At 34.9% G+C, this 24,964-nt stretch overlaps 4 protein-coding genes across 7 annotated transcripts; 2 read left to right on the top strand and 2 right to left on the bottom strand.

The window, feature by feature from the left end:
- The first annotated feature begins 494 nt into the window (after window positions 1–494).
- Window positions 495–4,307, top strand: LOC116135988 (UMP-CMP kinase 3-like). Of its 2 annotated transcripts, XM_031421695.1 has the most exons (9): window positions 495–641; window positions 1,011–1,074; window positions 1,481–1,532; window positions 1,900–2,017; window positions 2,548–2,704; window positions 2,825–2,905; window positions 2,999–3,106; window positions 3,200–3,271; window positions 4,212–4,307. In XM_031421695.1, the coding sequence occupies exons 2-9, from the start codon at window positions 1,045–1,047 to the stop codon at window positions 4,221–4,223; spliced, it is 630 nt and encodes a 209-aa protein (XP_031277555.1). In that variant the 5' UTR covers window positions 495–641; window positions 1,011–1,044; the 3' UTR covers window positions 4,224–4,307. The 2 variants fall into 2 exon arrangements, with proteins under 2 accessions (XP_031277555.1, XP_031277554.1); XM_031421694.1 differs by lacking the exon at window positions 4,212–4,307 and having other exon boundaries at window positions 3,200–3,316.
- Window positions 4,308–7,221: 2,914 nt separating this feature from the next.
- LOC116135943 (very-long-chain aldehyde decarbonylase CER1-like) lies at window positions 7,222–13,776 on the bottom strand. The gene is made up of 10 exons (XM_031421654.1): window positions 13,717–13,776; window positions 13,418–13,635; window positions 11,457–11,692; window positions 11,154–11,373; window positions 10,000–10,375; window positions 9,815–9,919; window positions 9,537–9,737; window positions 9,365–9,466; window positions 9,107–9,280; window positions 7,222–7,386 (listed from the first exon to the last, which is right to left on the bottom strand). The coding sequence occupies exons 1-10, from the start codon at window positions 13,774–13,776 to the stop codon at window positions 7,222–7,224; spliced, it is 1,857 nt and encodes a 618-aa protein (XP_031277514.1).
- Window positions 13,777–15,843: 2,067 nt separating this feature from the next.
- LOC116135966 (very-long-chain aldehyde decarbonylase CER1-like) lies at window positions 15,844–19,762 on the bottom strand. The gene is made up of 9 exons (XM_031421679.1): window positions 19,669–19,762; window positions 18,802–19,025; window positions 18,488–18,720; window positions 18,186–18,405; window positions 17,230–17,608; window positions 16,958–17,065; window positions 16,565–16,864; window positions 16,305–16,478; window positions 15,844–16,220 (listed from the first exon to the last, which is right to left on the bottom strand). The coding sequence occupies exons 1-9, from the start codon at window positions 19,726–19,728 to the stop codon at window positions 16,035–16,037; spliced, it is 1,884 nt and encodes a 627-aa protein (XP_031277539.1). The 5' UTR covers window positions 19,729–19,762; the 3' UTR covers window positions 15,844–16,034.
- Window positions 19,763–21,281: 1,519 nt separating this feature from the next.
- LOC116136011 (sister chromatid cohesion protein DCC1) lies at window positions 21,282–23,330 on the top strand. 3 transcript variants are annotated; one of them, XM_031421727.1, is made up of 4 exons: window positions 21,282–21,305; window positions 21,668–21,941; window positions 22,030–22,959; window positions 23,055–23,330. In XM_031421727.1, exons 2-4 carry the CDS (start codon window positions 21,772–21,774, stop codon window positions 23,155–23,157), a joined length of 1,203 nt encoding a protein of 400 aa, XP_031277587.1. In that variant the 5' UTR covers window positions 21,282–21,305; window positions 21,668–21,771; the 3' UTR covers window positions 23,158–23,330. The 3 variants fall into 3 exon arrangements, with proteins under 3 accessions (XP_031277587.1, XP_031277589.1, XP_031277590.1); XM_031421729.1 differs by lacking the exon at window positions 21,282–21,305 and adding an exon at window positions 21,414–21,593; XM_031421730.1 differs by lacking the exon at window positions 21,282–21,305 and adding an exon at window positions 21,420–21,461.
- The last annotated feature ends 1,634 nt before the right edge of the window (window positions 23,331–24,964 follow it).

The following is a 24,964-nucleotide window of genomic DNA, read 5'->3' as shown; positions in this document are numbered from 1 at the left end:
TGACTGTCAACGACGGCCACATCTTTGGCCATCGTTTTGGCCTTTTTCGGTCATCAACAGCCACAGCAGGCCGTAGATCTGGCCTTTTCCGGCCAGATCCGTGGTCAATCTGGCCGGAAAAGGCCATAACGACGCGTTACGGCGCAGATCCGACCGGTCTGTGCCGTAACAAAATTTTTCAGCTAGATTCCCGCGGTGATGGCCGGAACACCGGAATCTGGCACTGCAGGTGGTGAGGGTGTTTTTGTCATTTTATATGTTAGGGTCTTTAATTAAATTAGTAAACCTAAGAGCTTTTTCATAAATGTTTAAAGTTTACCTCGTAATACTCCCCTATCCAACAATCCAATACTATCCCCAAAATTCTATCCAAAATATTAAACCAAACGCACCCGATAATTTTTTTTTATTATAATAGTGCTGATGATCCGTGATAAAAGGTGTTAAATTGAAGTAAAAGTGTGAATTCTCATATATACCCCTACCGACGAGTGGTAGGCTAAAGCCTAAAAGGACTGAAGCATTCAAAACAAAGTGCGTATTTAAAGGAGAAGATCCCCAACAATTGGCATTCTTGTCTGGCAGCATTAGCATTACCATTTCCCTCCATTCTCCCTCCTATAACGCTACCATAATTTAAGGTAAGATTATATCTCTCTTCTCTTCATCTCCATCTCCATCTCCATCTCCTTCCCCATTTTCACTTAATTTTGCCTTTTGCATTCCGTATCTTCATAAATCTAAGATCTGTCTTTTTAAACCATTTTATTTGGATCTATCCCTTGGATTTTTTTTTTTTTCTGCATCATCTTATTGAGAGATCTAATCAACTTCTCCTCTTTTAAATCTACTACCATTATTTTATTTCACCTTTACGGAAGTTGATGCTTCTTTATGCATTGTGCGGATGTTGAATTCCATGATAACTATATATTATTTGTTATGCTCTCGATAATTGATTTCCTTCTTTAATGCAAATGCCCTGATATTTTATTGGATTACTTATGCAGATCATATATTTCAGATACAAGTTAGCTGGCTCTCATGGGTACCGTTGTTGAGGCTCCAAAGAGGGTACCGATTTCCATTTCCTTAACCTTAATTCCATGCCATCGTTTATGATCTCTACTGTGGTGATCCAATTTTTTTCAGAGAAAACTTTTATTAAGAAAAAAATCCCATTTTTAATGAAATATGTTTCTGAGGGAATTTTTTCAAAACGAATTCCCCCACCACCCCCCTTCAAAAGAAAAAAGGTCCAAACAATGATATGGAATTCTTTAATCTATCGTTTAGTAGCCCAAGCTAAGGGATTGTTACTGGATCAAGTTATAAAGTGAGTAGGCAAGTTGACATCTGAATCTTTTCTGTTTGAAAAGTCTGGCACGTTGGGTGGATGCCTACTGTTACAAAGTATAACCCTTTATCATTGATTTATGCCCTGCCTTGATGTTGCCATCTGACAAACATCCGATTGCAGGAAGCATATGGAAGCTTAGCTGAGAAGAAGCCCACTGTTGTTTTTGTTTTGGGTAAGCATCTTGTACTAACTGTTACTAGAGTATTTGAAATGATTTCATTCCACAAGTTCTTTGACAAATTGCAATCACTTTCTATTACAGATACTAGGCCTCAACCCACTTGTATATTATTTCTGTCTGAAATATTTGTAAACTATTTGATGCAGAGCAAACATTGTATAGAAAATGTTAATATTTTTTGATGTTTATAATGTTCGGGGCGTGTATAATTTGCTTCTGATATATATATATATATATATATATATTTTCACATAAAAATTTTCTAGCTTATGAGTTTGGGTTTTCTTCTTTATTTCTTATTCTCTATATCTTCAGAGACTTCCCTGAGCTGGTAGTTCCTTTCTTATTGATTAACCAGGTGGACCAGGCAGTGGCAAAGGAACCCAGTGTGCAAATATTGTCGAGCACTTTGGGTACACCCATCTCAGTGCTGGTGATCTTCTTAGGGCAGAAATTAAATCTGGCTCTGAAAATGGGTATGGCTTAACATTATGTTGCCGTCTACATGTTGTGTAGATCTAAGACGTGGACATTTTGGATAAACTGTTGATCAAAAATCAATCATCATGCATGATTTATGTGCTTATTTTTGAAATATTCTAAAAAGCTGTATTTTGAATTGTGCATCAATCATGAACTCGGATGCTTGTGGACACTTAGGGGTCATCTTCTTATGAAATTTATGTATTAGCAATGGCATTATAGAACCCTTTACCTTTAAGATTTTATTGTGTTTGTGATCCAATAGCTGCCAATTCCAACTTGTAATATGGGATTTAGACTTAGTTGAATTACTGTAAAAGCTCTATTATGAATTGTGCAACCCGCAAGTGTTAAGTTGTGTCACAAATGGTGTATGTTCCTTTGAAGTTGTCCCCAGGTCTTTTAGCCATTCTGCATGTGAGGGCATTCCATTCTATATCAGGTGTTAAATCAGAATCTTTATTGTGGAAAACTGGAACCTGTAGACTTTGCTATAAACATTTTCTTCTCCTGCTGTGTACAGTACCATGATTCAGAACATGATTAAAGAGGGAAAGATTGTTCCTTCAGAGGTAACAATTAAGCTTCTCGAAAAAGCAATGTTGGAAAATGGTAATGATAAATTCCTCATTGATGGTTTTCCTCGTAACGAGGAAAATCGTGCGGCATTTGAAGCTGTTGTAAGTCTTCTGTTTTATTTAGTATTGAAGATGTCGTTAGCTTACATATACTATTACATCAACAATTCTTTGAATTTAGGATGTTTTCTTTTAATTGCTGCAAATGTATTGGTCCTGCAGACTCAAATTGAGCCAGAATTTGTCTTATTTTTTGCTTGTTCTGAAGAAGAGATGGAGAAGCGCCTTTTGAGTAGGAACCAGGTTAGATGAACTTTACATTTTTTGTTATGTAATTCCTGTTTTAGGTTTTTTTTTTTTAACTTGTTGCATAATACCTTTTCCTTGGTAATGAAGGGAAGAGAAGATGATAACATTGAGACAATAAGGAAGCGGTTTAATGTTTTCTTAGAGTCTAGTCTCCCCGTGGTTCAATATTATGAATCTAAGGGTAAAGTTCGGAAGGTAATATAATTTTGTTTTGAGTTCTTTTAGTTCCCCGGTTTAATCTATTTTCAAGTTTAATGCAATCTCACATTTTGTTGCTTTTGTTGTCAGATTGATGCTGCAAAGCCAATTGCAGAGGTTTTTGATGCTGTTAAAGCCGTTTTTGCTGCAAAACATGAGAAGGTAAAGCACCATAGTCGTGTCACCCTTTAGGTTCTCTGTTTGGGACATGTATTTGGCTAGAATATGATTTATCATGTGTAAATATAGTGGTGGAGACATTGGTTTGTCTACTTATATTTCAGCAGGTGTATTGAGTAAAATATCATATATGTACTATTTCATTGCTGTCCTGATAACTTAAAAAAAGTTTGTTTTTATAGATATTTTGGATGGAAATGATGTAGTTTCTTGACTAAATAGAAATTGCTGCTACAGTTACAGAAAGGGATCTTTATCATTTGTATGCAATCATGAATGTAGGAGATTAGTGAGTGGCTATTAAAGTAAATGTTTCATTGATTCTGGTAAGGTAGCTTATATTGTTGAATGGATGCATGTGCTGATTTCTTTAAAGGTTGGGACAACAAACAATATAATGCACATGTCTGCACTATTATATTCAAATATTAGGGCTTAATCATAAAATAAATAAGATATGATTTTTTACCAACGTTCCTGCAGCTATTAGCAACAAAAATAAAACTGGCAACTGTTGATGGATTTTGTGTTTTTAAAATATGATTTGTTATATTTTTGTGTAATCCATCAATTTAGTAAATGCGTGTCTTTAATTGGATTGTGCTTCAGTGAATAGTTGTGTAGAATCTGGAAGTCATAAAAATCCGAAAGTATAGTTGATCCATGTTCTTGCCAATTTCATTCTCTATTTTTCAACTCTTTGCAATTAATAACTTAATTGAGCCACTTCTCTTTTTTGTATCAGACCTGTGTTTCAAGGAATCACTAAATGTGTGCAAAAGTACTTTGGTGTAGTAGTTTCAATTTAGAAAATTATCAAAATAAGCAAGCATTCATTTTCCACTTACGTGACTAATTGAATGCAACCATTTTATGTTCATTTTTACCCCATTAATTGATATTTATGTGTGCGTGAGTGCAGGTTGCTGAGTAGATTATCAGATTGCTCATATAAAGGTAACATTGGTACAGGTTATAACATGAAATGGTTTTCATTCAGTAAAGTTGATGGTTCTTTTCTTCATTATTTTTCATTTATTTATATTGGGGTAGAGGAACTCAGTGAAATTAGTAGATTATGAGAGTTAAATTTGTAATATGAAGGAGGAAATTTAGTTTGCAACCTGGGACGCAATGATTTCAAGTAATGGATTGTTAAATATGTTATTGACCATAAACTCCTTCACACGGTTATTCATAACCAGAAGGTGAAAATGAGAAATATTTGCAGCTCAATTTCAGATAAGGCATCTAAATTTCATTATGAAGCTTGGTTGATAGTGTAATGCTAAGAATAGTTTGTCCTGTTTTGTTGCAGGTGAACGTTATGTTGTGGATGGTCGCGTATTATTGTAGTTTATTGAGAGGTTTTAATGTCACATGTTTGTGAGGTGTGATAGAAGAAGATTATAGTATGTATCTGTGATTTTATTTATACCTCTATATAGTTAATTTGATGAGGTATGTATACCTATTTTTTATTATTATTGTGATTGTACTCATGAGATGATTGAGAGTAATAAAGAGTTGAAGAATAAATCCTTATTTTTGAAGTAGCAAATTGAATGAGTAGGTCGTGGGTGGCTCAAGGAAGAATCGTGATGTTATTACTCCACCTCTTATCATTAATTAAACAGCTATACTCGTATTCTTAAACTAAAGCCACCCATGTGACCAATTGAATATCGTCAGAATATAAAGAGATTTGACAAACAATAAGGCGAGGTGAAGGTGTCCGTGTGCATGAATGATTGAGGACTCTTGTTTTTAAGGTGCAAAACCATAAATAAAAACGCAAGGGAAGTATAGCCGTGGCTTGCTGGGGATGTGTTCAAGAGACAATTGAGTAGAGTAGATGTGAGTTGTGAATGTAATTAGTAAATTACTCACCCCATGCAAAAAGTAGATGGAACGTGGCAAATGCAATTGTATATAACATACCCCATGCATCATAGATGTTCATTCCCTTTTCCCAATTTCCTCCAAAGTCGGTCCTTAAAGATATATGTAACGCCAATAGTAGGTAAAATTGGATACATGCACGGTTGGACTGAATCAACGTTTTTGTCTTCATAAGTAAGTAGGAGTAGGAGTAGGACTACATTATGATGAGTCAAAGTTGCGCGTTTGTTTTAACTGAGACACAATTCACAAGAAAAAACAAAATAAAAGTTTCGATCTTATTTAATCGACTGTGAATGGTAAGCTTAAAAGTAATTAAGGAGAGAACCAACCTTAAGAATTTGCAAAGCGAAGGAAGGTACAGCTGTTCCTTCAATGTTTGTGTTCATGCGTGGTTTCTGCTTATTGGGTTGTTGAATTTAATCCACATTCTTTTGACGTGAATGCAAAGTTATCAACCTTCAATCCCTCCCTACCCTACGTGATTTATTTTTGTATTTTCGAACCTAATTCCTATCTAATCCCCCCACCACAATATATCAAGTTAAATTACAACAAACGTCCACTTCATTCCCTCCCTCTTTCTGATTGGACAAAATTATATATTACCATCAACTTACTTTCTCTCTTTTAATCCCTGTCTTTCTCTCTCACTTATGGTATTTCAATTACTTTTGATGATGAGGAGCATATCCGATTCAACCACCTTCAACCATATGATTTTCATCACAATAACAATCATGTTTTTGGCGTTGATCCGCTTTGCTGCCAAGTGTTTTTGGTTCAAGAATTGGGACTCCCCTAACAAATTGGAGAGCCGGCCATTTTGTACGGTGTGTCTTGATGAGATAGGCTATGGTGACAAGTTTCGGCGGCTTCCCAAGTGCCATCACTGTTTCCATGTTGAATGCATCGATGCGTGGTTCCAGTCTCGTTCTACTTGTCCCCTTTGTAGAAACCAGGTCTCTCTTCCTCATCCTCATCCTTATCCCACCTTCTTCTATTATTTTCTATCCTTTTTACAAACTATTGACAGAATAATCAACAATGTTCCTCTCAATTTTGAGACGCCTTAAGTTCACCCCTCAATCTACTTCCTTTTAGTACTTCTGTTATCTTTATTTTGTTTTTTATGGATCAATCTTTCTTCATCTTTTAAATTTAGAAACTAAAAACGTTTAACAACTACTCACTGCATATATGGGTTGTACATGTTAATAATTTATCCTGTAATGTCGACCGCCCAGATAGAGGTTTGCATACAAACAAAATCAAAGATTTAGTGACAACAAAGCAAATTACATTACAGTCCAGATTGGATTATCGTTTTCTTCTCTAATGTAAAATGTAGGTAGCTTCAGAAAAACCCAAAAAGTGTTTATTGCGTGCATTATTCATATATAATAAGATTAGGGTTTGGTGGATTTATTGTAGTATATATATAAATGGAGTTGGGCAGTGGTACTAGTAATGTCAACCTCACATTTCACAATGTGTTGAAAAATGCTAACACTATTTTCTCAAGGGTAGGGGACAAGGCACACACGAGTCCCATAATGATTCATGAACTTCAACAACCCACTATCTAAAACTATAGATGATAAAGGCAGGCATTGCCGAGTTTGGTGTATCCTATTTATCTTTTTGCTCTTAATTTCTAAACGTCAACCAGAGCAGTGGCCTCTACTCTGTTTTGGTAAATTAAAAAACAGAGGAGTTAGAACCACTCTTACAATACAGGTTACACTTATACGTCACTTTGAACTATTCTACATCTTCAATGAACAGGTAGTAGTAGGTGTAGGTGGGCGGCTAGCCAACACAAAATAAAAGTATAAGAGTTTATTTGAGGACTGTCATTAGGTATATACTTTAATTATTTTTATGCTTATAAGCAGTAAACGCATTAGGTGGGTTTACATATAATTTGTTGATACATATATGTAAATATATAATGTGAAAAGGGAAATGCAGATAACTGAACAGATGATTTATTATTATTTTGGGGAAGCGTGGTTGTGGGAATTGGGTCAATCAACAATCCTTGAAGGGAGGAAGCCATGTCGAAGGGAAGCTTGCCAAACTTGGTCATTGTTGCACATTGTTTGCCCACATTCGTTTATATCCCATCCTTCTAAGCCATGTATTATCCCAGCCACACGCCACGCACTCATCACCGTTCTTGGCAGCCAGTTCTGTTATATTTACAAATAAAAATACAGTTACTTAACTTTTATATTCATATGAATAAAAGAAAAGAAAAAAAATATGGAAATCGGCTTACTTCACAAGAATGCATATTATATAAAGAGGGAGGAGCTATCATTGCTGGTGTAATGTGGTAGAAGCAATCAGTTCGAACTTTTCTCGGAGGGAGTTGCGAAATAGGAATGAATATCGTTCCTTTTGATGCTTTCAACTGTTCCTCATCCTTTAAATCCTCTCCAACCAACCATATCTGAAACATTGATTTAATTTAAATTAATTAATGTTATTGTTTCATTTGAATTTACTACAGAGAAACTAATTGAAAATCATATACCCTGTTGTGAGCATAACTTGTGGAGAGGACTAAATTATTACGAGACGCGGCCGTCAGCCTGAGTTTAAGCTTCTCGTACTCTTCCTTGCGTACTGCGGCTACCTAAAACCCACATACATTAATTAGTTGTAGCTGATGCAAGGCCCCAAACCCATATATATAATTATAATACCTGGATGCCCATTTCACATAGAGCGGATACAGTTGCATAAGCAACCTTGCTAAGTTTCCCTCTAAAGAGTAGTTGGGTTGTTCCTTTGGGTATGGTGTTAACCACTGTAGCCACTGCCAAGCTGCTACCATCCACCACCTTTACTTTCAGCTCTGGATATCTTTGGATATACATCTCTCCGTTTCCATTTAGCTCTTCACTCTGCAAATGTTATTATCCAATAAGTATTATTTAATAGGGAGATATTATTTTTAAGAAAAAAAGGAAAATGAACAAACCTGATTGAGAAGACCTAGAGTCACTACTTGAACTCCTCTCTTATCTGCTTCTAGTATGGCATCTTCAATCAAGCTGTTAATGGATTCTCTTCGCCAGGGCAAAAACTAACAAATCAATGAAATGATTAATGAAGAAGTAAATTAAAAACCAACAAAAAGAAAAGATTAAAAAAAAGGCTACTTACTTGCACAATGTATCTTGGTAAGACCCAGGTCTGCAATTTAAGTTTATGGAAAGTGTTGCTCTCAGAAATAAATGCAGTGGCGAAAATCCAAGTGAAGAAAACAGAGAAACAAGTGAGGGGCCAGATGAACCATTTGGAATGAGATGAGTGGGGTTTTGATGCCAATGAGGCAAATCCTAGGCGTAGATGATAAACTGAATCAGGCGTAGTTAGGTGCGTTAGATGTACCACGTCAGCTGATTCTGAGTGGTCTTTTTTGATTGAAGTTTCATATAGAGCATCCGAACTTTTGTCCACTGTACCATAAATGTAATCATATAGTGGCATAAATAGCGAGTAGTTGGTCCGAAATTGAGTGTGATGTAACGAATGAAACCTGCACTCATCACATTCACAAATCTTCATCAATCTCATTTTCACTTAATTTCTTACGTAATTCATCTTCATTTGATACGCATTAACATCAACAAATTATATCAACATATCACATAAAGAACAGATAATTATCACAAACTATATTATATAAAAAAGATACGGTTTTGAATAATATAAATGTCTAAGTACATAAATAATTAATTGTCACATCTCACCCGTACGTGTCATGTAATTTTTGAAATTGATAGTACCAATTACCTTCATGATGAAAATTGGTAAGAAAAAAAAATACCGATAATACTAGATGAATGATGTATGAATTATATATTTCATACAAACGAACNAATATGGAAATCGGCTTACTTCACAAGAATGCATATTATATAAAGAGGGAGGAACTATCATTGCTGGTGTAATGTGGTAGAAGCAATCAGTTCGAACTTTTCTCGGAGGGAGTTGCGAAATAGGAATGAATATCGTTCCTTTTGATGCTTTCAACTGTTCCTCATCCTTTAAATCCTCTCCAACCAACCATATCTGAAACATTGATTTAATTTAAATTAATTAATGTTATTGTTTCATTTGAATTTACTACAGAGAAACTAATTGAAAATCATATACCCTGTTGTGAGCATAACTTGTGGAGAGGACTAAATTATTACGAGACGCGGCCGTCAGCCTGAGTTTAAGCTTCTCGTACTCTTCCTTGCGTACTGCGGCTACCTAAAACCCACATACATTAATTAGTTGTAGCTGATGCAAGGCCCCAAACCCATATATATAATTATAATACCTGGATGCCCATTTCACATAGAGCGGATACAGTTGCATAAGCAACCTTGCTAAGTTTCCCTCTAAAGAGTAGTTGGGTTGTTCCTTTGGGTATGGTGTTAACCACTGTAGCCACTGCCAAGCTGCTACCATCCACCACCTTTACTTTCAGCTCTGGATATCTTTGGATATACATCTCTCCGTTTCCATTTAGCTCTTCACTCTGCAAATGTTATTATCCAATAAGTATTATTTAATAGGGAGATATTATTTTTAAGAAAAAAAGGAAAATGAACAAACCTGATTGAGAAGACCTAGAGTCACTACTTGAACTCCTCTCTTATCTGCTTCTAGTATGGCATCTTCAATCAAGCTGTTAATGGATTCTCTTCGCCAGGGCAAAAACTAACAAATCAATGAAATGATTAATGAAGAAGTAAATTAAAAACCAACAAAAAGAAAAGATTAAAAAAAAGGCTACTTACTTGCACAATGTATCTTGGTAAGACCCAGGTCTGCAATTTAAGTTTATGGAAAGTGTTGCTCTCAGAAATAAATGCAGTGGCGAAAATCCAAGTGAAGAAAACAGAGAAACAAGTGAGGGGCCAGATGAACCATATGGAATGGGATGAGTGGGGTTTTGAGGCCAATGAGGCAAATCCTAGGCGTAGATGATAAACTGAATCAGGCGTAGTTAGGTGCGTTAGATGTACCACGTCAGCTGATTCTGAGTGGTCTTTTTTGATTGAAGTTTCATATAGAGCATCCGAACTTTTGTCCACTGTACCATAAATGTAATCATATAGTGGCATAAATAGCGAGTAGTTAGTCCGAAATTGAGTGTGATGTAACGAATGAAACCTGCACTCATCACATTCACAAATCTTCATCAATCTCATTTGCACTTAATTTCTTACGCTTTAACATCAATAATTATATCAACATATCACATAAAGAACAGATAATTATCACAAACTATATTATATAAAAAAGATATGGTTTTGAGTAAAATTGTCACATCTCACCCGTACGTGTCATGTAATTTTTGAAATTGATAGTACCAATTACCTTCATGATGAAAATTGGTAAGAAAAAAAAATACCGATAATACTAGATGAATGATGTATGAATTATATATTTCATACAAACGAACATGTATATGAAGTAATTGGATGAAAGCATATAAAAAATTAACTCAATAAATATTCAATATGTATAGATGAATGATGTGACAGTGACTTAGAATTGTATACATTAGTTTGTGCAGCACCACTCAAAAATTGGCTAAGTGGACTGTACTGGTTTTCTACATTATTTCTATTAATTAAATCACAAAGTCAAATTCAGTCCTGTAACTCTTTTATATCAGACCTAATTGGAAACCAAACCAGTTGCAGTTAGGGTTTGGTGGTGCCATCCCTAAGTTGATATAGTTAATTTGTTGTATACTATACAGAGACAGATAACATTTCATTACAGACACTTGGTGTCCTGCCTAGGTAAGAAAGAAAATGAGGGTGCATTTTGTGTTAAGGATGCATTTCATATAAGATAAAGTAGTTTTATGATATTTAAGATTAAAAATTAAAAAAATAATTAATGATATGATGTAGGTAGGAGATGGAAGGAGGAATCTTACGAGGGAGTATACGTGAGATACTTGAGAGGAGGAAAGATGGAGAAAAGGGAGTGGGGGATAAATTCAAAGTTACAGTGTCCCATATTGTTCATGAAGTCGATGTGGATGACGTAACCAGCGAAAGAGATTATAGAAGCAGTTCTTGTAAGCATCGTTTTTAGCAATGGTATTGCAAAGAGCATGAAATATACTATGTGTTCAGCAAATGGATGAATGACAGCTGCCATATATATATATGATATACTTAATTAGAGCGATCATTCACATATATAATAATAATAAAAAATATACAAATGTTCTTACAGGTAATGGGCTCAGTGACAATAGAAGTATGGTGATGAGAATGATAGCGAGAGTAGAGGAAATGGTGGTGCAATGCTCTGTGAAACCAGTAGTAAAGGAATTCCACTGGACCCGAATGAAGCAAAATTGTAAGGATTATGCCATCTGTTCTCCACAGAGGAAGCTTGGAATAATGCGGAGGAATGAACGTAAAACCTATATAAAATAATAACCCATTGAACAAGATCTGGTCGTCCCTGCATATACATATATGTATATATATTAATTAATTAATAATTATAATTGAGATGGATGTACGTAGTAGTAGTATACTGACCAATTCCTTTCTCTATCAACTTGGTCGAATTCTATGCCCTTGTCGACGATCCTGTTGTCTCCTTTGGCTGTTCGGTGACGGGAAAGAGAAATCCAAATCTGGTTATGGAGCATCCTCACTAGCAGAAACGGGAATATGAGGAAGTATCCCAGATCTCTCTGATTTTCTTTGGTAAAGGAGTATATGCTATGCACCGCCCAGGGAGCCAGGATCGTGTACTTGAAAAAAATATCATCAAGAAATTAAATAATGTTTTTTATATAATATAAATTGTTTAAGAAATGAGATATATTACCTTAAAACTTCCAAGATGCTTCCAAGGCCAATCAGTGAGGATTCCTGGTTTAGAAGCCATATCTAGTTAACCGCTAGAATGCAGGCACGTATTTGGAATTGTGAGTTTGGTGTATGTTGTCATATCCATATACAGGGGCGGATTTAACGAATGACATGACGAGTGGGGACAACGGCCCCCACTCAATTTTTTAAAAATTTCAGATTTTCTATTTCTATTTATATTTATTTAAATTTTATCTTTATAAATCTTTAAGATTTTGAGAATGGAATAGCCGACCCCCACCGTAAGTTTGGATTTTGTTTTTGTAAAACCCCTTTTTTAATTCTAATATATTTATTACATATTCTTTGTGATTTTTATTTTTATGCAAGGGATCTATTAGTTTTTAAAAATTTTATTGGGAGTGAAAATAAAAGGAATAAGAGCTGTTGGGTTTCCACGTAATGGTTTAAATCCTGAACAAATGAGTGAAACATATAATCTATTTAGGGGTGAAAATCAAGTCAAGCCACTCAAACTATACTTAATGTTGGCTTGAACTCAACTCCGCATTAGTTGAGTCGAGTTCGAATAGTTAATCGAGTAAAACTCGACTCAATATATTCACGAGTCTTTCCAAGCTCGATGGTTAAGTTGACAGTTTTTAAAGTCATAGGGGTCATATGTAATTTAAAAGTTATAAAACTTGCAAATCCACCCTTGTTAGATGAGCTTGAAATCGAGTTCGAACTTGAACTCGATTAAAACTCGAATAAAACTAAAAAAAAGCTCGATTATACGAACTTGAATTCGAACTCGATTTCCAATTTCAAGTACCGAGTTCGAGTTTAAACTTGATTTCTTAGGTTCGATCAGGCTTGAACTCGAACTCGAACTCGATACTATAGAGATCGAGTTGAGTTTGATTTATCAAATACTCGACTTGATTCGATTTCACCCCTAAATCTATTAGATGTAATCTATTCCTTTGATTTTGCATTTAGCTTGCATATGATGAAAAGTATATTGATAATTACTAATGAGTTGTCACAAGCATTGCAAAGAAAAGATCAAGACATTGTAAATGCTATGACCCTAGTCAAAGTCTCCAAAACAACGGTTACAATTGTTGAGAGATGAAGGATGGAAATCTTTGTTGAGTGAAATTTCTTCATTTTGCCAAAAACATGATATTGCCATTTTGAATATAGATGATATGTTTGCAATTCGAAGGCGGCCACGACGAAGAGTTGAGCACATGAAAAATTTGTATCACTATCGAGTTGAATTGTTTTATACAGTGATAGATATGCAACTTCAAGAACTTAACACTTGTTNGATGGATGTACGTAGTAGTAGTATACTGACCAATTCCTTTCTCTATCAACTTGGTCGAATTCTATGCCCTTGTCAACGATCCTGTTGTCTCCTTTGGCTGTTCGGTGACGGGAAAGAGAAATCCAAATCTGGTTATGGAGCATCCTCACTAGCAGAAACGGGAATATGAGGAAGTATCCCAGGTCTCTCTGATTTTCTTTGGTAAAGGAGTATATGCTATGCACCGCCCAGGGAGCCAGGATCATATACTTGAAAAAAAAATATCATCAACAAATCAAATAATGTTTTTGATATATAATATAAATTGTTTAAGAAATGAGATATATTACCTTATAACTTCCAAGATGCTTCCAAGGCCAATCAGTGAGGATTCCTGGTTTAGAAGCCATATCTAGTTAACCGCTAGAATGCAGGAACGTATTTGGAATTGTGAGTTTGGTGTGTGTTGTCATATCTATATATACACATATAGACTGGTGGGTTGTCATGTTGTTATGTGTGAATGTTTTTGTATTAAAAATGAAAGCTATTGTTAATGCTCCCCAACGCTCCATTGCCAAGTGGCTTGCTGCTGCTGGTGCTATTATTATTGTACATGAATTCAAAACAAATCTCTGTCCTAATCCATGCAGTTTTCTGTTGTGGTGCCAGCCCATTCCTCATTAAAGATTTTTCTGTTTAACCAATTTTCAAAACCATAAATTTCATTAGTTACGTGCCATTAACCATGAAATGCCAAGGTGATATGTTAATGTTAGAAGATCACAACAAAACTGAAATTCAACATTCATTAATTTCCAGTTTTGAACCTTATGGTTTGACTGCTTAATTTTTGTATATATAATTTCATGTACAGGAATTACAATTTATACAATTATAAAGGTAAGATGTAAGAAAATCAAATAAATGAAATAAATGTAGATCAATACATATAAGGTAATTACCTAAACTACATATTTAGAAAATATTACAAATCTTTTAAATATAGTTTATGCAGTCATTCACATGTCAACAGTTATATAGTAAGAAGATGGTAATTAATAAATAATGCAACGGCATCTCACCTAAAAATTCAGCCCATTGAGCCAGTGCCGTTGGAGAAATTGACGTCATGTACATCCAAAGGTGTTATGGCCTCCTTCCCAAGACTATCATGCCATCTCAATAATATCAATAATATACATACATATGAGTAATGCTACAGTCACTAAAGTAGTACACAGAATTTATGTACCGAATGACGTGATAAAATCATAATCGTTGATTAATTTTAAATTAATATTAAATTAAAATTAATCAACGGTCAAGATTTTGTCACGTCATTCGGTGCAGCAACGTCGATGGTTGTATTATTTTCCTATACATACAATCAACCACTTTGCCGGCACCTTACCTTGCTTTTTTAAAGTTTCGAGATTTCGTCGACTCTGCTCACCCATTCATCACACATTATACACACCCTCACCCTTTATTTAAATCTAGAAATATATATATATTAACCATTGTTTTAAAATCTTGACCGAATTGGTTGGTTCTACTAATCCAATCAAGAATCAAACCTTTATCCAATCCGAGTACATCTTAAACTCAATTATAGCAATTGAACTGGATTGACCCATGATTGAACCGGTAGAATAGTACGATTCACCAGTTCTACTGCCTAATCAGAGAATCGATGGCTAAATCGCAATCCTAATTCCTAAAATTAAAATGCCTAAATTCTATTCTTCATCTTCAATTTCAATTTCAATCTTCAGATCTTCATCTTCACTCCGAATCTTCGATCTGGATTGTAGTTCGCTTCGCCTTCGCGTCACCAGGCTTCAGTTTACTTGGCCTTCCACCTTCGACTGTCCGATCCAAACTACACCTGTTAGCACTTCATTGGCTTGATCTCTAAGCCCGCTCACATTTGCAATATCTGGTAATTTTGAAGTTTAATTAAAATGAAAGAAAACTCTTTGATGAATGCTCAAGTCTAAATAGAAATTATAGAACAAGAATAATTGAGATGATGGTATGGAAGTTCAATTAAGGATAAATTCAAGATCATGGGGTGGAAATGAAGATTGAAATTGAAATGGATTTGAATTTATTTTATATTGTTAATTGAGTTTGGATTTGGATTTTGGATTTATTTTATTTATCATTCCATCTTGAGATTTGAATTTTTGATTTATTTTATTTATGTTATATTGTTATTTAGATTTTGAATTTGGATGAAATTATTTTGAAAATTTATTAGAATTTTAAAATTTTATTATATCATACTGATATCATCAGTCTGACCAACCTAAGACCTAACCCCTTGACCTGGCTGAAGGCCCAATCCGAGTCTTGCAACATTGATCAGCTCTATTATCCCTCATCTCTTATATGTATATAATTAATAGAATAAGCTTATTAATTGATCATACGTATAAGAGAGTTTATGCTGATACACCAATTAAAAATTTATCCTTATTAATCTGGTATACATATTAAAAATAAAAAAGAAATATGTAATTTCAGACTAAAGGATTGAATTTATTATATAATGACTAGTGAAAACAAAGGAGTAGATTTTCACTGTCAACTGGCAAGGGTTACATTTAGCGTCCGATAAAATTTCTGACAAATTAAGCAACGTGATCCATGATAACAAAATCTAATGAAGGTGGAAATAGGATTGATTTGGGATGGTAAGAGGTTGAAAGCCATGTCGAAGACTTGCTTCCCAAACTTTGTCAATGTTAGAGATTTTGTAACCACACTCCTGTTCCTCCCATCCTTCTAACCCATGAATTATTCCACCAATACGCCACGCACTCATCACCCTTCTTGGAAGCCAATTCTGATTCGTTTCAATTATTTAATTTTAGGATTAGTTACTCATATATAAATTAATGAAACTATTTAATTAATTAAAATCACAAACCTCACAAGAGTCCACGTTCTCAAGAGCCAAAGGAGTAGACATTGCTGGTGTTAGGTGGTAGAAGCAGTCTTTTCGTAGTTTCTTGGGTGGAAATTGTGAGAAAGGAATGAATATCGTTCCTTTTGTTGCTTTCAACTGTTCTTCTTTAGTCAATCCCGCTCCAACTAACCATATCTACACTACACAAATATCAATTAATTAACTAATTCATGAATTGTTAAAACATATGTAATTAACAAGTATATAATATTAATACATACCTTTTGAGAATAAGTGGTTGAAATGACCAAATTACTCTCGAACTTGCCATCAAATGATTTCTTAAGCTTCTGATACTCAGACTCACGTAATGTTACTACTTGAATCCCCCTTTGACAAAGAGCAAAGGCAACAGCATAAGCAACCTTAGTTAGATTTCCTCTCAGGACCACTTGTGTTGTTTCTTTAGGCATGCTGTTTACCACTACTGCTACTGCTAAGCTATTGCCATCCACCACTTTTATCTTCAGCTCCCGATGCCTTTCCACATAAATCCCACCATACCTGTTCAGCTCCTCACCCTGCAATTATTTATTTATTTATTTTCTCATTTTTATTAATTATAACACCAAGTAGTTCCAAGTTTTTCTTTTCATATAATTAATAAAACTCACTTGATTCAACAGTCCTAGACTTATTACTTTAGCACCTTTTTGCTCTGCATCTTTTATGGCTGCTTCAATTAAGCTATTGATAGGTTCCTTTTGCCATTGCAACAAGTACTGCAACCCAATAATCAATGAATTTAATATAAACTTCAACTAAAAAGTTAAAAGAAAAAAAAAAAAAAAATCAATGAATTTAATATAAACTTCAACTAAAAAGTCAAAAAAAAAAAAAAAAAAGAAGAAATTAGTGTACTATGTGTTATGAGATGTCTTCTTACTTGAATGTTATACTTGGGTATGGCCCAGGTTTGCAACTTTAAGTTATTAAAACGGTTCCGTTCAACCACAAAAGTACGACCATAGATCCAAGTTATCAGCATGGACCATAAAGTAAGCGGCCACATTAGCCAAATATACCAATTTGATGATGAATGTGGGTTAGCTGCAATGGAAGCAAATCCAAGGCGTAGATGGTAAATGGATTCAGGTGTGGTTAGGTGTGTAAGATGCACTACGTCCGGCGATTCTTCTCCTCTCTTCAGTGAAGTTTCATATAATGCATCGGAAGCTTTGTCCATGGTACCATACATCAAATCATATACAGGCATGAATAATGAATAATTGGTTCGGAATTGCGTATGATGAAGTGAGTGGAACCTGTAACATAAATTTAATCAAACCAACTGATTTACTACACTCTAAAGAAGAAGGGGACAAGACAAATGATATGATATAAAACATGAAAAATAAAAACGAGAACAATAAATAAATGAAAGAGGGTCATAAATGTCTTTATAAAATTTATTTATAAGTATAGTATTAGAAAAAGATGTTTGACTGATCTGACACGTGAGCGTGTGTGACATGAAAAATATCTAATCCCTAACTTTATTAGTTGTCACTTGTCCGCTTACTTTTGAATTTGGACGGCTCTTTTAAGTGTCAGGACGACAGGAGTGGTCAATTCTAAGATTTCAGAAACTACAAATAAAAACGGAATTCCATAAAGCGGTGGTGCGCCCTACACTAGATCAAGTTGATACTGAAGTGAATATGCTATTTCCTGTATTCCATAAAGAGACTGTCGACAACTGTGCCCACCTAACTAATGCAAAATTGCAAATTTCAAAGACGAACCTAAAACTATTAATAATAAATGTAGCACGACGTAATATTGAAATTATAAAGTGTAAGATGTTAATATATCGTATGTATGAGAAAGAGAGAGACATACGAAGGAGTGTACATCAAGTACTTGAGAGGAGGGAAAATGGAGAAAACCCAATTAGGAATGACCTCAAAATTACAGTGACCCATGTTGTTCATAAAGTCGATATAAGTGATGTAGGAAGCTAAGGCTGCGACGGAAGCAGTTCCGGTCAGCATAACCGTAAACATGGGTATTGCAAAGAGAGCGAAATATGCAATGTGCTCTGCAAATGGATGTACCACAGCTGCCAAATAAAACGTATTAGTTTTTAGTATAATTAAACATTAATTAAAAATTAAGATAAAAAAAGAAGAGTAATTAATTACAGGTGATAGGCTCGGTTACTATAGATGAATGGTGATGAGAATGGTAGCGAGAGTAAAGGTAATGATGGTGCAGTGCTCTATGAAGCCAATAGTAAAGGAACTCCACTGGACCAGCATGCAGTAGAAATGTGATAATCACACCATCTAATCTCCACAAGGGCATGTGAGAACCCCCTGGAACTGTCTTTCCGAATACGTAAAATAGGATTCCATTGAAGATTATTTGGTCATCCCTGCATGCAATATTCCAACACATTTATTTAAGTATACGTTTGTGATATAGTAATAATAAATCATTTTACGTTCTCACTCACCAATTCCTTTCTCTGTCCACTTGTTCAAATTCGATAGCCTTGTCAACAATCCTGTTTGTTCCTTTGGCTGTTCTATAACGAGACAGACTAATCCATATCTGATTGTGAATAGCTCTCCAAATCAGAAATGGAAATACCAGAAAGTTGGAAAGGTCTTTCTCCTTTTCATCCTTAACCATGTATGAGTAGATGCCCTGAATAACCCAGGGACCCAATACTAGGTACTGCAATCACATAATAAANATTCGATAGCCTTGTCAACAATCCTGTTTGTTCCTTTGGCTGTTCTATAACGAGAAAGACTAATCCATATCTGATTGTGAATAGCTCTCCAAATCAGAAATGGAAATACCAGAAAGTTGGACAGGTCTTTCTCCTTTTCATCCTTAACCATGTATGAGTAGATGCCCTGAATAACCCAGGGACCCAATACTAGGTACTGCAATCACATAATAAACCCACAATATTATTCAGTTTCGTACCACATAAAATATCCATTAACTTCATATGATTGATAATAACCAATGCCAAGATATCATAAGAATCTCTATCGATTATTAATTTACATGGGTGGGTGGGTGGCTAAAGGAATAACTGAAATTTCCTTTGGTTTAGTGTTACTCTTTTTGTAAATACGCATCGGTCTAATATTTGTTCATGCATATGATACTAACATGCAAACGGGGTGTTTTGTGAATGGAAAATATTGAGAAAGAAGAAAAAAGTAAGGAATGCCTAACATTAATTCATGTAATGTGGCAACATGCATTGGTGCTAATTGATTATTAATTAAGAAACTTTAATTTCTAGTGGCTATAGATGTGTTTGTGTGTGACAAATAGAAAGAAATAAGTTGAAGAAGGAGACCTTAAAGTTGCCAAGAGGTGTCCATGGCCAGTCAGTGAGAATTCCTGGTTTAGAGGCCATACTTGTGCTGCTGTTTTTGCTTATGGGAAGTGAGGAGAGGATTCTTGTGATATATATAAATTTATAGCAAGCATGGGCTGTACAACTTTGAATAGATACTTAACACACGTAGACCCACCAACAACACGTGTAAGATTCTCATTGCCCAATTACAACATAGCAATTAAAGTTCAATACAAAATATCAAACGTAGGCCCACCTTCCACGTAAACAAAAATACTATATCTGCTTACTCATACATTTATTGTCCTTTCACATTAAATAAATAATAAATGTCTTTTTAACATAATTTCCATTTTCGTGTTTGTGCTAACAAATAACGATAAGCAGCAAAATAAGCATTGTCCAAGGAAAACATCACATGCGTGGATATGAGTTAGTTTCAGCCCTAATTTATTAATCCACCTATATTTTAATTACTTTTTTAAAAAATAATTTAAAATTTCAAGATGAGCAACAAACTATCTTTTCTGGCGGAACACAAATTCAATGTGGTTCTGTCGTAAGGGGATGAGTCATGGAATCCATTAGACTGCCGACACTTTCAAAATTGGTTGAAAGTTTTAATAATTTAACTGCGAACAGTTGCCGAGAATTGAGTATTGGGCGGCACCGAATGGGTGCTGAAACAAACTAGCGGTAGCAGCTTAGCTACAAACTAGAGACTAAAAACCAGCAACGTGTATCTGTGGCCCTATGCCACGTGGAATAGTTGGTATAACGTAATAAATATGCCTCATAAATACAATATGTATACCTAATTACATATTATATAGTTTTAATTCAATTGTATTTACGTAATTAGATTTTATTAATCGGTTAACTCCCACTGCCAAACCTTAAAGGAGGAATTAATTCCACCAAACCTACCTAGTATTGTGTCACACACTTGATTAAATATCATTTACAAATAAAAAGACGTACATTACAATTGTTGACTAATTAGGGAAGGATGTGTGACTAATTAATAACGCTAGTTTAAGTTATGTAAAGCCACAGCTGTCTCATAATTTGCCACCTCCACCTATATATAAATTTAAAATTAGACAGGACCTGCAACACTTGATTAAAGCCCATCTAGTTATACGTTCTACAGCATTCAATAAGAGGATTTTAATTGTTACAATTTTAACTACAATAAGGATTTAATTTCCAAAGTCAAAAGAAAGGCTATGCTTTTAACCTATAATTATAGTGATTATCACAACTCTTTTGAATAAAATGATAAAAGCAGAATTTTTGTACCCAGATTTTTTCCTCCAGTTATTCAAAATTCCATCATATTATTCTAAATTAAAATCATAAGACATTAGAATAAAAATTAAGAAATATTTTAATTCATTTTCATATCATGGTAATTATTTGCATGGTGTAATTGAAACTGAATGGATTCTACTAATAAGATTAAGATAATAAAGGGAGAAGGTAGTGCAGGAGTGGGCTAATATGAAAGCAGCCTATATTAAATTGGGCTATAGCCCGATATTGAAAAATAGGCGGGAAACACACATATCAAAAGGCGCCCAATTCCAAATCTAATCTCTCAGGCTCAGAGTAGTGTGAGGCACGGATTTCAGGTTTGTCTTTTATTTCAAGATTTCTCAATTTGGTTTTGTGTGAAAGATCTTTGCGTTAATAAAAAAGGAATAATTGAAAATTATAAGGAGTTTTTCCTCTTATGGTAGTTGATTCACATTTTCGATATTAGAACAAATTGGGTTCATGGAGAGAAGGTGAATTGTTTCATTCAATTAGTCTTCTACCGATGAATCAATCAGTTGGTTTCGGTAGTTTTAATGTGGATAATAACAATCTCTCCCTATCTCTTTTAATAAACTTTTATGGGCAAGGCAGATTGTTGATTGGTTAGTTATTGATGCTATTATGGATTAAACCCTAACCACAGGAATTTCTTTAATTGTGTTTTACTTTAACGCAGCAAGCAGAAGAGATTATCAGTTTGGTACGCCGGGATCTTTGATGTGTCATTCTGGTTCTGGATATTGATAATTTTCGTGTGGAAGTTGGACTAGTTATTGGTTAATGGAAATTATGGAACAAGCACGTCCAGTTTGCAGAGGTGCTGGAGCGGTGTTGAATCTCCAACCCAGCTCTTCAATTTCTATTGCATATCACACTCACTTTGGTCCACATGATGATCTAATTCTCCTTGAGGTTGATGAGAAACTCCTCCCAGATTTCTTTCACCAAAGGTGAGCACCAACTGCAAATTGAAATTTACAAGCTCATTGAATTCTCTGCTTTTCAACTGTTTATACTCAATTTAAGTCTTCATCCTAGGGTAAGTTTGAGAGGAGAACGCAGTGAAGATGCAGTTCTTTGCACTCAATCAAAAACTTATTCCATCAAGTTTGTTGGAACTTCTAATTCTGTATTCCTCACACCCCCACTGGATAATTCGATATTGTATGAAAATTCAGAAGATTGTAACGGGAAAGATAATCACAAAGCTATTGTGTCTGTTATCAAAGTTGCACCTGGAAATATGGAGCTTGTTGAGGTTGCTCCCAGACTTGACAAGCTCAAATTACTTCTGTCAGAGTATCCTTACAGCTCAAGGGAGGCATCAGAATTTGAGGATTTGGAGGAGATGGATAAAAGTATAACAAAAAGAATGTATAGTTGGGATGATCTGGTTGATGAGGTTCAGGCTAGCGATAATGAATTAAGGAGCGGATTACTGGCTATTTCAGCGGTAGAGATTGATGGTTACTGGAGGATTGTTGATGAGAAATACATGAGCACAATTTTGATTATGCTTTTGCACAATTCTGTGTTGAATGACTGGTCATTGGATGCACTGAATGAAGATGAAGTTGTAAGCATGCTGGTATCAGATGGCTTTCCACTCAAACTTTCGCACCACTGTTTGCATGTTTTTGGTAGTAAGGTGGAGGAGGGTGCGGGTGGAAGTTGTTTGTGGAGATTGGATGAGAGGCGAGTATGTGTACATTTTGCTAGAGAAATCTTGGTTGAAGGCAAAAGAAAAATGGATAATTTTATGGAAGAGTGGAAGCAGAAGGTTCCCAAGGGGATGCATCCAGATTTTGAGATGTTGGAAGGTGAAGTTTTGAAAGAGAAGTTTGGAGTTGAATCATGGGTTCATGCCTTTAGCGTTTCATCTTTGCCTTCCACTCCTGCAGAGCGTTTCTCCACACTCTTTAGAGAGCGACCAAAATGGGAGCAGAAGGATTTGCTGCCCTACATCAGGTTTTGTTCATCTTAATTCTCATTTCCTCTTTTACTGTATTCTTGATCCAAAATAGATATATACTCTAACCTCTCTTCCTGAACTGATTTACTAGGGATCTAAATGTACCGGGTCTTTCTTTGGAAGGCTTGCTGCTAAAATACACGCGAAGAACACAGCCAACCCTGGATGCTGAACCTGTTTTTAGCGCAAGATAGTGTAAAATGTTCCTTGGCATAACAAGGTGTCATTTTTGTGTCCTCACTGTGTTGAAGTGGATGAAGTAATGATGGATTGTATTAGAGAGGTGAACTGAAGTCATATGTTATTCATTTTGAACATTTTTATTATAGATCCATTTGTGTATAGCTAACTTCGATTACCACGTGTATGCAGGTATTTGTGATCATCTTAATATTTTCTGTTTTCACACCTCAAATGACAGATTTTTTTGGAATGTTAGAAGTCCCTATTTAGATCCCAAAGAATCAAATGATCTTAGAAGAGTAATTAATTTGGTAATAGTTTTACGCCCTCAGAAAAACTGATATGAGAGAATGCATGGATCATCTTTGATCAATTCTGAGAACTGTAGAATGTAGATTACTTGATTAAGAAGAATGCTCTTCCCCCATAATCCTTATACACATAATTGATGCAGGCAAATGAACATTCAACTTGTTTTGGGCAAGTGGGAGTGCGGAATTGATGCCGCATTTTAGAGTTTAGGGTTACTATTGTCTGATACAAGGGAAATCGATTACTTCCCCACACATCTTTTTTCGTTCATCTGTTCCTTAAAATTCACTGACCCATGCGACTGCGTAATTGTTATATGCATAAAATTCCAAGAGAAGAAAGCTGATTGGATTTGGCTTGTAAGATTCAAGTCATTTTTTATAATTTTCAGATTCTATTTCATTAATTTTTTTGAACAGGGGTAATTTGGAAAAGGGAAAGAACGTTATAGATAATGGTTGATGAATGGAATATTTTGATTTTTCACTGACTTTTTTGATTTATTTTTTTTCTTTCTGGCCTGGATTCAGTGCTCTCGGGTTGGGATTTGCAGTAATCACATTTACACTTTTTATGTTTTTTTTCTTTGTTTGTACTTTGTATATGACCCCCAATCTATACATTTTGTACATTTTTACTTGATTGTATTTATATGACCCAACCTATTCAGTATTCACATGGAGCTACCTGCTTTCATTTTCAGTGTTTTCATCTACAGATTATTGGGTTTGTTAAATGATATGGTCACAGTTTCTCCTATTGGAAAGGTTTTGATTGGCTCCAGTGCTCCTCTTCGTGTCATCCTATTGGAAAGGTTTGTTAAACCATAAATGTATGTGAATAAGCAGTGGTACTGGTCCACGGGTTAGTTAAATTGCCTTGCTAACTTGAAAGGTACATTCAGCTAGATGATAAGCGACTATGACTGTCTGGACGGTGGCTGATGACATGGTTCGACTTGGAAGTCAAGTCATTCAAGAAATAAAACAAATATTGTAATTTAATGGATGTTAGGACAAAATTAGAGGTTGTTATTTCATTCGTTACATAAATTGATGATTGCAATTTTGAATATAAAATTTAACCCAAACTAATCTTTTTAATTATTGTAACCATTAGCAAAATACTATTTTATGAATAGTTATAGAATATTTGTTGGTGGGAATTTGACTCTGAAGTGAGGAGTAATCACAGAGTGCAGATAAGGAATGGAGGTTGCAGTATATGTAAAAGAAAAGAATGGCAGGTGAAGGAGATAATTATTTGGACGCCTGCGACATTAATGGTTATTAATTAAACACAGCATGACTCAGTGACTCATGGACCTGGTCATAAACGTTTCCAGTTCCTTCTTCTTTCTTTCATTTTTTGAGAAACGCTTGAGAGATAATTATTTGGATGCCTGCGACATTAATGATTATTAATTAAACACAGCATGACTCAGTGACTCATGGACCTCATCATAAACGTTTCCAGTTGCTTCTTCTTTCTTTGATTTTTTGAGAA

This window comes from Pistacia vera, unplaced genomic scaffold (genome assembly GCF_008641045.1).
Source record: "Pistacia vera cultivar Batoury unplaced genomic scaffold, PisVer_v2 Contig306, whole genome shotgun sequence".
Taxonomy (NCBI): domain Eukaryota; kingdom Viridiplantae; phylum Streptophyta; class Magnoliopsida; order Sapindales; family Anacardiaceae; genus Pistacia; species Pistacia vera.
The sequence above is the reverse complement of the archived record's forward strand: the minus strand, read 5'-3'. Positions and strand labels throughout refer to the sequence as shown.

Coding starts and splice junctions, on each gene's coding strand:
- LOC116135943 (XM_031421654.1), bottom strand. CDS start 13,776: ATGGCTTCTAAACCAGGAATCCTCACTGATTGGCCTTGGAAGCATCTT. Junction 10,376..11,153: donor TATCTCACGTATACTCCCTC/GTAAGATTCCTC, acceptor TGATGAGTGCAG/GTTTCATTCGTTACATCACA. Junction 9,281..9,364: donor CAAGTTATGCTCACAACAGG/GTATATGATTTT, acceptor TCAATGTTTCAG/ATATGGTTGGTTGGAGAGGA.
- LOC116135966 (XM_031421679.1), bottom strand. CDS start 19,728: ATGGCCTCTAAACCAGGAATTCTCACTGACTGGCCATGGACACCTCTT. Junction 18,721..18,801: donor GTGGACAGAGAAAGGAATTG/GTGAGTGAGAAC, acceptor TATTGCATGCAG/GGATGACCAAATAATCTTCA. Junction 16,479..16,564: donor CAACCACTTATTCTCAAAAG/GTATGTATTAAT, acceptor TGTGTAGTGTAG/ATATGGTTAGTTGGAGCGGG.
- LOC116135988 (XM_031421694.1), top strand. CDS start 1,045: ATGGGTACCGTTGTTGAGGCTCCAAAGAGG. Junction 1,075..1,480: donor TTGTTGAGGCTCCAAAGAGG/GTACCGATTTCC, acceptor ATCCGATTGCAG/GAAGCATATGGAAGCTTAGC. Junction 3,107..3,199: donor CTAAGGGTAAAGTTCGGAAG/GTAATATAATTT, acceptor TTTTGTTGTCAG/ATTGATGCTGCAAAGCCAAT.
- LOC116136011 (XM_031421727.1), top strand. CDS start 21,772: ATGGAAATTATGGAACAAGCACGTCCAGTTTGCAGAGGTGCTGGAGCG. Junction 21,942..22,029: donor CCAGATTTCTTTCACCAAAG/GTGAGCACCAAC, acceptor TCTTCATCCTAG/GGTAAGTTTGAGAGGAGAAC. Junction 22,960..23,054: donor GATTTGCTGCCCTACATCAG/GTTTTGTTCATC, acceptor CTGATTTACTAG/GGATCTAAATGTACCGGGTC.